The sequence below is a fragment of the Coturnix japonica genome, chromosome 22 (genome assembly GCF_054131305.1).
Source record: "Coturnix japonica strain WE chromosome 22, WE-NBRP24, whole genome shotgun sequence".
Lineage (NCBI taxonomy): Eukaryota > Metazoa > Chordata > Aves > Galliformes > Phasianidae > Coturnix > Coturnix japonica.
The window spans coordinates 6,448,878-6,460,166 of record NC_140684.1 but is presented as its reverse complement, the minus strand read 5'-3'; the positions used below and the strand labels follow the sequence as shown (position 1 = coordinate 6,460,166).

Genomic DNA, 11,289 nt, shown 5'->3' with positions numbered 1-11,289 from the left:
CAGCTTCTATGGTAAAGACAAGTTTCCTTCATAAAAATTTATTTAGTGTAGTCTTGAGATTATATAATAGCGTATACAGCATCGATAGTATATACACTATATAGCATATACAATATATGGTGTATATGTAGTACAGTGTATACAGCATTCCAGGCCTGGGGCAGTGTTCAGCAACTGTATAATGTCAGAAACATGAGATGGAGCTGATGGTTCTGTCAGTGGCAGCGTGTTTGGTTACGTGTTTATCCGGGGCTTAGTGGGGCTGCTGGAGCTACAGCAGCAGGATGGGGTGGCACATGGAGGATCTCTAAGGCAGATTGAGTGCAGAACACACTGCTGGAGGTTTGGGACTTGGAAATGGAAGCTGGAGCTGTGACACAGCTGCCCACCATGGGGCTGGTTGGGTTTGTTGGAGCCCTGCAGGCTCAGGGGTAGCACAGTGCTGACAGCTCAAGGCCATTGCTTCCCCATTAAGGCAGTTGTGAGAGTTGTTGATAAACATCGCAGCTCTACTGCGAGAACTCAAACTTCCAGTTATCCTGGATAACTTCAGGTGGGGAGCAGTAGTTGTGGGGCAGGTGCTGCTCAGAGCCAGATGGGCTGCGTTGGGAAGGGCACATGTGCACAGGCTGAGGCTGCAGGTTGCATTTACAGCCCAGAGATGCACAAAGAAGTGCTGACCTCTGCAGTTTGTGTTCCTTAGGTTCTGTTTGGATGCAGTTCTGATACTGCAGTATAAAAACATGGCTGTGCTGCCAGAAATGGGAGAGGAGGCTGCAAAAAGAAAAGCTGCTGTATCCAGATGAGTTGGTGACGTGATGGGTTCATCAGGTTAATACAGTCTGTTCATAAACTTAAAAACAACAGAAATTCCAAATCTAAAACATACGTTTCCACATCAGTGCCGTTTCTTGTAGTAAATCTCTCATATTCAGCTATAAAGTATTTACAGGGTTGGGGTTTTTTTTACTCATTTACACGATATGGCTTTAATATTGTAACATAAAGCATTGCGACATCTCAAAATCATCCATCAAACACTCTGAATATAAAGTTTGGCATTTCGGTGACTGCTGACAGAGCAGCGTTTCTTCTGCTTGTGCTTTTGGATGATGTCAAGCACAAATTTTGGTCGTTTCCATCAAGGCTTAAAACTCAAATAGAGTCAGAACTACCTCTCAAAGCCCGGCCAAGCAGGTTTCGTGAGCCACGGTTTCATGGCCGTCGTGTTGGACCCGTGTTGTTTGCCACTAAGGTGAGGAAGAGAAGGCCTTTCTTTTGGAACTTTCATGTTAAGACAAGAAAGCAGGATGCGTTCTGTGGGGATGCTGGAAGTGCAGGTCTTTGGTAACGATACACAATGAGCAAAGCGAGGGAGGCTGCAGGGAGTGTGCTGGGATCAACACCCAGCCAAGGTACGGATGGATGGGGGTAGTCAGACTGATGGAGGAAGGGGTTCTGTGATGGTGGCACTTCTATCATCGGGAGTTCAACCGAGGTGCAACCTGCAGGAGGAGACAGACAAGCTAGAAACAGGTGCTGCAATGGCTTTAGCTCCTGAATATCCTTAAAGCTCACCAAAGACTGGCCTGCAGGACGAGCTATGGGGGATGTTATGGGCACATAAAGCTCCCTCTGGGAATACTGAAGCTCAGCAGGAAACAAGCAGGTGCTGGCTGTTCAATGGGAGAAGGGATGCTGTGTTATCCTACAAACCTCCCTTAGGCTCAGCACTGCAGGAGTGATCTGTGGGCAGTGGGAGGGAGGGCAAAACTGGAAGAATGATCTTAGGGATGGTTTGAAAGTGCTGGTGGAAAAGGGATGCGTTTCTTCTTAGTTTGGTTTGCTGACAGCAAATGGAGAGAGGTGGGATCCTCACTGCAGTGTGCTTGAGCAAATTCAATCTTCCTGTGTAGAGCTGGTAGGTGTCCCATGGAGCAGGGAAAGCCTCTGACAGGACTGTGTGTGTGGGCTTTACAGGGCAGGATTGTTTGAGCAAAGTAGGAATGCTGAGTCCATTCCTGACAGCTGCCATCCTGCAGAAGGGCAGGGGAGGGGATCTTTCAGCACTGATGCTGTAATAAGAAAGAGGCTCTGGATTCATTTCTGACCACAAACAATTCCAAAAGGGATGAATTGTTTTTCTTCTTGTGTTTTTAAGTCCTTTAAAACTTGACTTGCACTAAAGACAGAATCGTGTAAAAGAACCCAAGTGACTGATAGGACCATTACTTGAGTTTGAGCAAGCCTGGCAGTCTGCTGGGACCAGAGGAGGAGAAGTGCAGGACTCCAACTGGGGAGAGGGTTCCTGGAGCAGGAACAGTGTGTTCAGCAGGGAAATTATGGCACGTGTCTCTGCAGTGAATGTGGCCTAGTGACAAGGTCTGCGTTCTGATGCACTGTGTGTAACTTTTCTTACCAGTCCTGTACTCACCACTGTTAAATGGCCGTTCTTGGCTTTGGCTATGAGCAGTTCTGAGCCTGATATAAAATCGATGACTCCTTCCTTGCCTTGACCGACTGTGAATTTTATGCTGCAGAGACAAACAGGTGAGAAACATGATTAGAATGTGTGGCTTCACTGTACCGGTGCTTAATGGCTATAGGTGAACTTCAAGGAAACAGAGGCTTAGTTAATTATGTTCTGATGACATACACATGCCTGTAGCCCTGTAATGCTAAAGCTGAACCAACACAAAAACGAAGCAGCTCCTGAGCAGGGCTGGGCCTGCACGGCTCCACTCACCTGCCCTGGTTGATGTTGATGTTATTCACTTTGTCTGCCCTCATGGCTGTCTTTGTCAGTGTCTCTATCACGTGGTCGCTTTGAAGTACAACGTCGCCCTAGGATGGAAAACCAATAGTCTGTGATCGTGGTTTCTCAGTGACTGCACCAAGAGAATTGGTTTGAAGTTCTATCTCCAACAGGTTGGCATGGAAAACATCTCTCAGGTCACACTGCACTGACAGCAGTGACTTCATTCACAAGGTAACAGCAATGGGGGCAAGGGGACACGACCACTCCTGTCAGTCACTGGTGAATCCCATTTACGAGCACAAAATGTAAATGAAATTCTACTTAAAGATGGCACAAAGTGAAGTTCATAGTGGGGCTGTTCACCTGTACAAACCCCCACCCACCTCCACCCTGGATCTTCTGCTCTTTGTGCCTGTAAAACAGTTCCTAGAGATGGTTGGAGAAATGCTGGATGAGTCCAACTACCTTCTGTTTGTTGTCCTCACAGTGCACGTGCAGCACAAACAAGTTGTCGCTCAGGCTGCTGACGGAGATGCCTGTAATAGAGAGTGACCATTTAATACCTTGACAGTAGAGGTGCATGGATTAGCTGCGCCAGCTGAGGTAACCGAGCAGAAATGAACATAAATGAACATCCAGATGTGTAGTAGTACCATTAAGGGAGTCCTGGAACCCCTTGTTAGTGGTGGCTGTAGAAACCATATCAAATGGTGACAGTTTCAAGTGCAATAGATAACTGCCTTAGGGAACTGGCTGCAAGGAGCGCTGGCCATGCTGGCAGCTGAAAGGTTTCAGACAGGACAGATGAGTAATGGCTGCTGTGTATCAGACACACAGAGCAGCTCCTTCTCTCTGATAAAGTTCACCCTCTAAAAGAATCAAATCCATGTCAGATACTGAGAGGCTGAAAGCCAACATCCCTGCAATAATGTAATGCATCCCTGCAATAATGGTGCAACTGGCTGCAGTTGGGAAATGGCTTTGGAGAAGTTTCTGGAGAGATGAGTTGAGAAACTTCAGTGGCATTTAATGGAATTTCATGTTAGAAATATCCACGTCCAAGATGTCCTAAACTGACAAATACTTTCTGTAATCATTTCACTCTTAACCAGTTGGTCTTTATCCTGGACATTTATTTTTCTATCACATTGGTTAGAATGAAGTGAGCTACACCCCACGTATGTTCTCACTCACCTGTCAGATTGGCGTAGTCAATCCGTTGTTTGATTTTGGAGTCTTCAACAATGATGACTGCGTTCTGGGTGAGCAGCAGCTGCCGTGATCTTGCTTTGTATCCTTTCCGGTCATATTTGATCACAGGAACTGCGTACTGAAAGAAGTGTTATCAGCGCTAAAAGGCAGTTTGTTTAATTGGCTGCTGCCTCCCATCTAACCTAGAGAGCCTGAAAGGTCCAGATTTCACTTCACTTTGTGTTGATTTCTTCATCGTTCTCCTTCTCTTCCCCCTTAAGCATCTCAAATCTTCCCCTTTAAGCATCTCAAAGCATCACGAGCAGCAGTGCTGGCTGCATCCCTTTCACTTCTATCTGCCATAACTTGCCAAAACCTTCCTCTTGTATTTCTGATCCATCAGCTCTTCACACAGACAATCTCCAAAGCTTAATATTACCGTAAACTTCCTGCTACATTAATTGCTCACCTTAATTGCTTCACTTTCTAAAGCCTGGAGGACTTTAGCATTTATCTCTTCATTACCTAAAATGAAAAGAAGGGGATCAGAAAAGTTTCAAGCAAGAGAAGATTAAATAATCCCCCTTCCTTCTTCCCAGCTCTGCACCCCCTGCTCACCAAGTCGCGTGTTGATGAAGAGTCGAGGAACGCTCTGAGGGTAATTGTCTTTTTTACCCTTAAAAATCTCACTGGCAATTACTTTCTGTTCCAACTGCAAGGACAAAAGATGGATTCTTGTTTAATATAAAATCTCTGTTCAAATAAAATGTGTTTGTCTTCAAGGAGACGAAGTGACGTCCTCGTTGGTGCAGTGTAAAACGTCTGTTCCCACTCCCTCATCTCCTCAATGTTCTCTCCCTTATCCTTTGACAAACAGTAACACTGTGAGCTGCTCTATTGCCCTGGGAGTTCCTGTTTAGAAGGTGATTCACCATTAAACCTTTGGTCCTTTTCAGAGTGCCAGGATGTCGGTATGACCGGTACTGAGGTCTGACTTCTTATTCTGAATGGGCAGAACAAAACCAGCTAACGAGGAAACAGGAAATCCCTTTGCTTTATATAGGGTTCATTAACATTATGGATGCTGTTACAGAGTGTGAAGTGCAGGAGGTGATTTACAGGTAAAAATGTCGATAAGGAACGTCTGTAAGTCTCGGCTGCTTGGGAAAGAGCATGTTCTGCTGCATTTCTGCCCCTCTAAAGGCTTATATTAATCCTGTGCCCTTAATCACAGGCTCAGCCACTGACTCACCTATAGTGTTTTATTACATTAATACTTTGCAGGCCTTCATAAGCAGTATGGTACACTATCTCATTAAAAACAAGGCCTTAAGGGAACTAATTACTGCCATTTCTCAAAACAGTAACATCTATGCTGCTTAATGTAAACAGTTCCTGTTATCACCTTTCACTGAGCTTTTACCATATGAAAAATCACTGCTCCACCAATTTCAGTGTTATTTTTATGTCCAGAACAAGCCTGAAACACAACAGTACAGAAAACTCTTCCCCCAACTTCTGTTTGGCCAATGACTGGGTTTGAGTCTGCGAAATTCTCATTCTATTATCACCAGTGCCAGCAGAAAGACCCTGTTTCCTGTATCGTGCATTACACAGCATTGCAGTATAGGACTCATGTCAGTCACACCATGTTGCTCTGTGAAGGAATGCAGATTGCCACGTACCTGCTGCTTCCACTCTGGGCTGATTCTCTTGCAGTAGGTCCAGACCATGTTCTGCATGCACAACTGGCGCAGGAGCTGGGATGCCTGAAGGAGAATTCACAAAGTACATGAGAAAACAGACAAACCAATGCAAGCAGTGAGGAGAAGGGAAACAACTGCAGCAAATCCACAGCTGAACTGACACACTTTTAGAGCTAAGTAATAGGGAGTCTGTGTTTTCCTTCTGAGACAGTTTGTCCAGCACCATCCTCCAGTTGAGGTGCATATTTCACATGGTTATGCCCATCCTTGCTTCCCAATGTACATACACAGTCCAAACAAACAGGGGCACTTGGATGAGCTAATTGGGACCTACTGCCATGTTCTGTTTCTCTGCCAAGTGCAGTTCACTGCTGTATCTCCAATAACTTTATAGGCATGCTTGCAACACATACGTGGTGTTTTAATTCTATTAGCACAGATGCTAATCTAAAGCAAAACCTGAGTGAGAAGACCCTTAGGCCTTTGGTAGCCCACAGCCTTCATCATGCCACGTGTGGTGCAGCTGTACCCACCTCACAGAGCGATGGAGGAGGGGTTGGCCATGATTTGTCCAGGACGTTCTTTGGCAGGTTACGTTTGAGGTTCATCAGGAAGGAGAAGCGGATGTAATCCAGGAAATACTCATTCTCTGGGCAGCGAGGGTGATTCCGGTAAATAAAGCCCTTAATGAACCTGAGGGAAAGATGAGAACAGGAGCAGTTGATATGAGAGGTACTTAGAGGTCTTTTCCATTCCAACCATCTCTGGGTTTCCCAGTGAACTTTCAGCTATAGCTGAAAATATTACCTGAATATTAACTTAGTAATAAACATCCCTGACACTGCAGTGACAAGAAACTTCATTCTTACCATCTTTCTTATTCCATTCTTACCATCTTTACATCTTTCATTCTTACCATCTTACCTCTCATTAGGAAATAAGCACCCAACCAGGGGTTATGTTTCTCTTTACCCACCTTCTGATAGTCTGTACTGCCCATTTCCTCTTGGCAGCTTTTCTACGGCCCAGGGTTCCTCGCCACCAGGACTGGATGGCTATTGCTACAAACAACACAAAGAACATTGCGCTGAGTGAGATCCTTCACTGCAATACTGACATCGCACAGAAATGCCAGCAGGGTGCCCAAGAATGAAAGAAAATCTCACAAGAAAACACCACCAGACTTCACAGTGGCACATGGAAAAGATTACAATTCAATTTTAAACAATATAATAAGGTGGATAAATGGCAATTACAAGCACTGGTAGATGGGAAGTGCTGGAACAGAGGCTGCTGTATGAACAAGTTAAGCCTGTTCTCTTAATCGGAGTCTCAAGGAATAATGTGGAAGGACTCAGAGCAGCACATCTTCCATTCTGCTCCCAGCAATGCTCCTTCTGGTACATCAAAATCAATTCACCCCTGACTTCTCACTCATTCCAATGACCACGCAATGACACAGCACTGCAGCTTCCTTTCTCCCTCATACCTGAGTGTTTCATGTGCAGGAATTTCTTCCGACGGTAGAAACCTCTCCACGTGGCCTGCATTTTTGTTGCTGAAATTGCAAGAGAAACGGCAATTTGAAAACAATTTTCCAAAGAAAACAATCACAAAACAAACAGTCTACGAAGCTGCTGCGATGTGTGACTCACCCAGGCTCTGCTTCCTCACTTCCAGAGCATCTTCCGTTGCAAACAAAGTCTTGGGAAAGCGGATAAAAATCTTTGTTCTAGAAATAGAAATGCAGCACTTTTAACAAGCCAGAGAAGTTTGCTTCCTGCCCTTAGCATCCCCTTTGGGATCTCTAATCTTTTCCCCACCCATTAAACAGAAGTGCCTTATTTAAGAGCAGTGACATTGATGTCCAATGATTCATAACCTCAAATTAATATAAATGAAATAAATAAGAAGAACTAACCGTCCCATTTTGTATTCTTCCTGTTTGTAGCCAAGATGTTTCACCAGCACAGCCACTCCGTCATGGGGCCGTCCATCCCACGTAGGCCACGTTTCTGGACAAAGCGATTTATATCTGCAAATTGACAGCAGAAGAAATCTTAGGGCGAGATGTTCAACTCATCCAGAGTAATGAACAGGGGTCAGATCATCCTCTTGGCTCCCCCAAGGAAATAACTCAGACACAAGGGCTGCTCTTCGCTGTTCTGAACACTTTCCCATTTCAGTATCTGTGGGGCCAACATCAGGGAGAGGGAGGAAAAGGGAGAGGAAGCGCAAAGTAATTCTACCTCTGCAGGAAAACTTCGTATTTCCTTCGATACGCAAACCCAGCTCTGCGCACTCTGAGGTTCTCCATCAGCCCCAGGTATTTCACTTGGTGTCGGACTAGAACTTCATCAAATCGATCTTGAGAGGGCATGAAAATGGAGAAGCAGCATTAATGTATATCTACCCTTTCATGTGGAGAAGGGAATGTTCAGTTCAGCATAGTTCTCTCTTAGACCCTTATCTTTAACCTCTACCTCATCCTCACATAAGTTATTTTGTAACTCCTGTCCCTTTCTTACGTTTATATCTCATTCCAAATACAAGCTGTCCTTTAGGATATTGTACGTAGATGGAAGAAGAAACAGAATAAAGCTAATTAAAAGGAAATGATGTTGGTTTACAATTCTTGACTTTAAATACAACCTTACTCCATGACCTTACCCAAGCCCAGTGCCTCCATTCTAACTCCTGACTGGCACTGCCATCCCCTTCCTGTGAGGAGCTCATTCACAGTCCCCAAATGAGAAATCTCACAAGACTTATTCAATTGAGCTCTTTTCTGTGTCCCATTGACCAGGCCGTGGTGGTCTGTCAGCTGTCATAGAAAAGCACTCAGAGGAGTTTAGCCAGGGACGTACCAGCCTGCTTAGCATCGTTAGGTTTAATGCAACGGATGTAGGAGGGTTCTTTGGACATCAGGATTTCCATGAGCTTAGAGAGGCTGTTTTTAAACTGAGTTGCTGCCTAGGAGAAAAGAAAGAACACCAGGTATGAAGCAATAATGTACAGCTTGTACTTGTGACTTAGCAGAACAGACCTGACAGCCTCCAGTTCTGAAGGTACCATGTTAAACAGGACATGGCTTTAAAAAAGTGGAAATAGCCACATCTCCAGCAGCTCGTGTGTTCTTACCGTTTCAGGTCTCTTCTTGTCCGTCAGCTCCGTCCTGTCGAAACACTGATTTATGATGGGATTCTCAGAGTTGCACATGGTCTGCAGAGAGGCACAGTATTCAGAGAATGAACTTCAGACAGCTATTCCAGAAACGTGTGACAGAAGGGGTTTGAGTTGTTCTGTTTTTAACAAAACAAACTTCTGAAAACCTTAATCTGTCTTTTCATAATGTAGTTCTATCATACGTTCTCCAGATAGGGATTAAAAAACCCTTTTCCCTCAGATTTCATCCCGTTTTGAAGCAGACTCCTTGTTCTGCTGACTATTGGAGGCAGCCCCTTATCCATACTCACCTCCTTCAGGTTCCGAAAGAGAAGGTCGTTGTTTTTATCTAGAAAACCTGGAAGAAAAAGGAATGGCTCAGGCTGCCACTGCTGTTCCATAGGAATTCCATAACAACAAGGCAGGCATTTGAGATGGGAAATTAATCCAGTTAATCACATGGTATATGGGAGTACTCCATGCACAGACAAGTCTTTGCTATATAGTGAAGCTGTTTTAATTCAAAGGGATGGGATGGAGGAGGGAAAGAGAGTGAAAGACAGCTGAGATGAGGCGCACACTTACCTGCAACGCTGTAGGTGACCTCTCCAGCATAGTGCAAAAGCCTGAACTCCTCCCTCCCCAACGACTTGCGAGTTTTTTGGTCAGCAAGTTTGTGCCTGGTGAGAAAACAAAGCAGCTTCGTGAGGCCCAAAGAGTTTCATGTGGGATTCACCTCAAGAAGCACTATGGTATATGATCCTGGAGGGGGATAAAATGAATATGGGTGGGAGAGGGAATCACACTTCTTGTTAAAGACCAGAAGTTAAAGAGGTGAATTACCAACCAGCAAAACATAAAAATGTCATAAAATCTGCTCAGGGAGGATCTTTACACACCTTGTTCAGGCTTGGACAATATACAAGTACAGAAGAAATAAGATTCAATGCATAAATTGGACGTGTTCTTTTCTGCCAGCCTACCACATCTTTTCCAGCTCTGTTTTAATTGCTTATCTTGTACTAACATAACTCACAGTCTAACCTCTTTGCAAATGAAAACACTCTCATTTTTTGTGGGATCCAGTCTATGTGGGATGCCACTGCCATAGACACAACGAGGTATAAAGCTACTCCAGAATCATTAAACCTGCAGGCTCCGTCACACGTGTGAAACCCACCAGTAAAGCTGCCTCAGCTATGGACTCACGTGAGAAAATGAGGGTGGTTCTTCACAGTTTCCTCCAGTTTCTCCAAGAATGTTGTGTCTGTGGCATCCCCAGGTCTCAGACATTCTTCATCCTGAACAAAACACCACCAACAATATGTGTTCTGGTCTCAGTTTCTCTCTGCACTTGTAAGCATATAGATCAGCTCTAATTCTGCCACATCAAAACACATTCCCAGCTTCAACCCTCGGCCTTTTAATAGTCAGGCCACCTCACGCCTCCATTTCACTTAATATTAACAAATGAAGAATTGCTGAACTGAAAAGGAGAACAAGTTCATCCCTTCAGACTGCCTGGATTGGAGGCTTCTTTCCTGAGAGCAGATGGAGATGATACGACGTGACTTCCAATGGCGTCACTGTTGGGTGTATCATTGCTCTCCCCACCTGCCCAAACAATCCCAATCTAATTTTAGACCCTTTTTTTTTCCTGTGTTCTTCCCCTTAAAAGGTCGGGTCAACTCACCAAAATAGAAATGATGCCTTTGAATTTCTCTTCCACCAAATCACAAATGATTTTGTTATTGAAATACTGAACCGGTTCCCACTGCAAAGACAAGAAATCACGCTTGGGTGACAACAACTTTTGATGGGGAAAAAAAGAGTGAAAGTTTCAAAACGTTTTAGACAGCACCTTATTTAAATAATGTTCCTGTCCTTTGAAAAGTAAAGCTTTTTTTGCACTCGTGTTTTCTCAATGTTCCCTTTAAAATGCATCTTTTGTACCTTAAAAGACTGGGATGGCACGACTCTCTCTAGCTGAATTGCACACCATTCCCAATGCAATCCCCATCTGTCTGGCCTGCAGGAGGCGCTACACAGAAGACAGTGGAAGTGGTGATTTGGCTCTTACCGCAATTCCTTCGGACTCATATTCCTCTTGTTCTGACTTTAACGTGAGCTCTATGAAGAGCTGCTGCAATTTTTCGTTACAATAATTAATACAAAACTGCTCAAAGCTGCAAAGGAAAATCAGAAAAATATTCATTAATACTGTATCACAAGTAAAATAAGCTTTAATCTGCGGACAGTAGTATTAAGGTTCCATGTGTAATCAAGACAAATACAAGAGATGTAGTGAATTATTTACTGAATCTATATATATTACCTAGCAAATCTCATGAAAGAACTCCAAGAAGGAGAGAAAAATAGACATAAGAATACAAAGGAACACAAAAACTACAAATTCAGTCTCAGTTCATTGCCACCTGCCACTTGGTTTCCAGACTCTGCTATAATTCT

At 44.2% G+C, this 11,289-nt stretch overlaps 1 protein-coding gene across 6 annotated transcripts in view; it reads right to left on the bottom strand.

The window, feature by feature from the left end:
• Window positions 1-22: 22 nt before the first annotated feature.
• Window positions 23-11,289, bottom strand: part of MYO1C (myosin IC) — a 50,907-nt gene continuing 39,640 nt past the window's right edge. For all 6 annotated transcript variants that reach the window (XM_085522273.1, XM_015880446.3, XM_085522274.1 and 3 more), the window contains 21 exons: window positions 10,901-11,006; window positions 10,514-10,594; window positions 10,030-10,121; window positions 9,406-9,500; window positions 9,132-9,178; window positions 8,797-8,877; window positions 8,523-8,628; window positions 7,905-8,022; window positions 7,577-7,690; window positions 7,311-7,387; window positions 7,145-7,213; window positions 6,632-6,716; window positions 6,189-6,348; window positions 5,635-5,718; window positions 4,568-4,661; window positions 4,419-4,474; window positions 3,953-4,088; window positions 3,224-3,294; window positions 2,747-2,844; window positions 2,435-2,534; window positions 23-1,505 (listed from right to left, as the gene is read on the bottom strand). In XM_085522273.1, coding sequence (XP_085378399.1) covers window positions 1,479-1,505; window positions 2,435-2,534; window positions 2,747-2,844; window positions 3,224-3,294; window positions 3,953-4,088; window positions 4,419-4,474; window positions 4,568-4,661; window positions 5,635-5,718; window positions 6,189-6,348; window positions 6,632-6,716; window positions 7,145-7,213; window positions 7,311-7,387; window positions 7,577-7,690; window positions 7,905-8,022; window positions 8,523-8,628; window positions 8,797-8,877; window positions 9,132-9,178; window positions 9,406-9,500; window positions 10,030-10,121; window positions 10,514-10,594; window positions 10,901-11,006 — 1,897 coding nt within the window. In that variant the 3' untranslated portion in view covers window positions 23-1,478. The remainder of the gene's footprint in view (window positions 1,506-2,434; window positions 2,535-2,746; window positions 2,845-3,223; window positions 3,295-3,952; window positions 4,089-4,418; window positions 4,475-4,567; window positions 4,662-5,634; window positions 5,719-6,188; window positions 6,349-6,631; window positions 6,717-7,144; window positions 7,214-7,310; window positions 7,388-7,576; window positions 7,691-7,904; window positions 8,023-8,522; window positions 8,629-8,796; window positions 8,878-9,131; window positions 9,179-9,405; window positions 9,501-10,029; window positions 10,122-10,513; window positions 10,595-10,900; window positions 11,007-11,289) is intronic.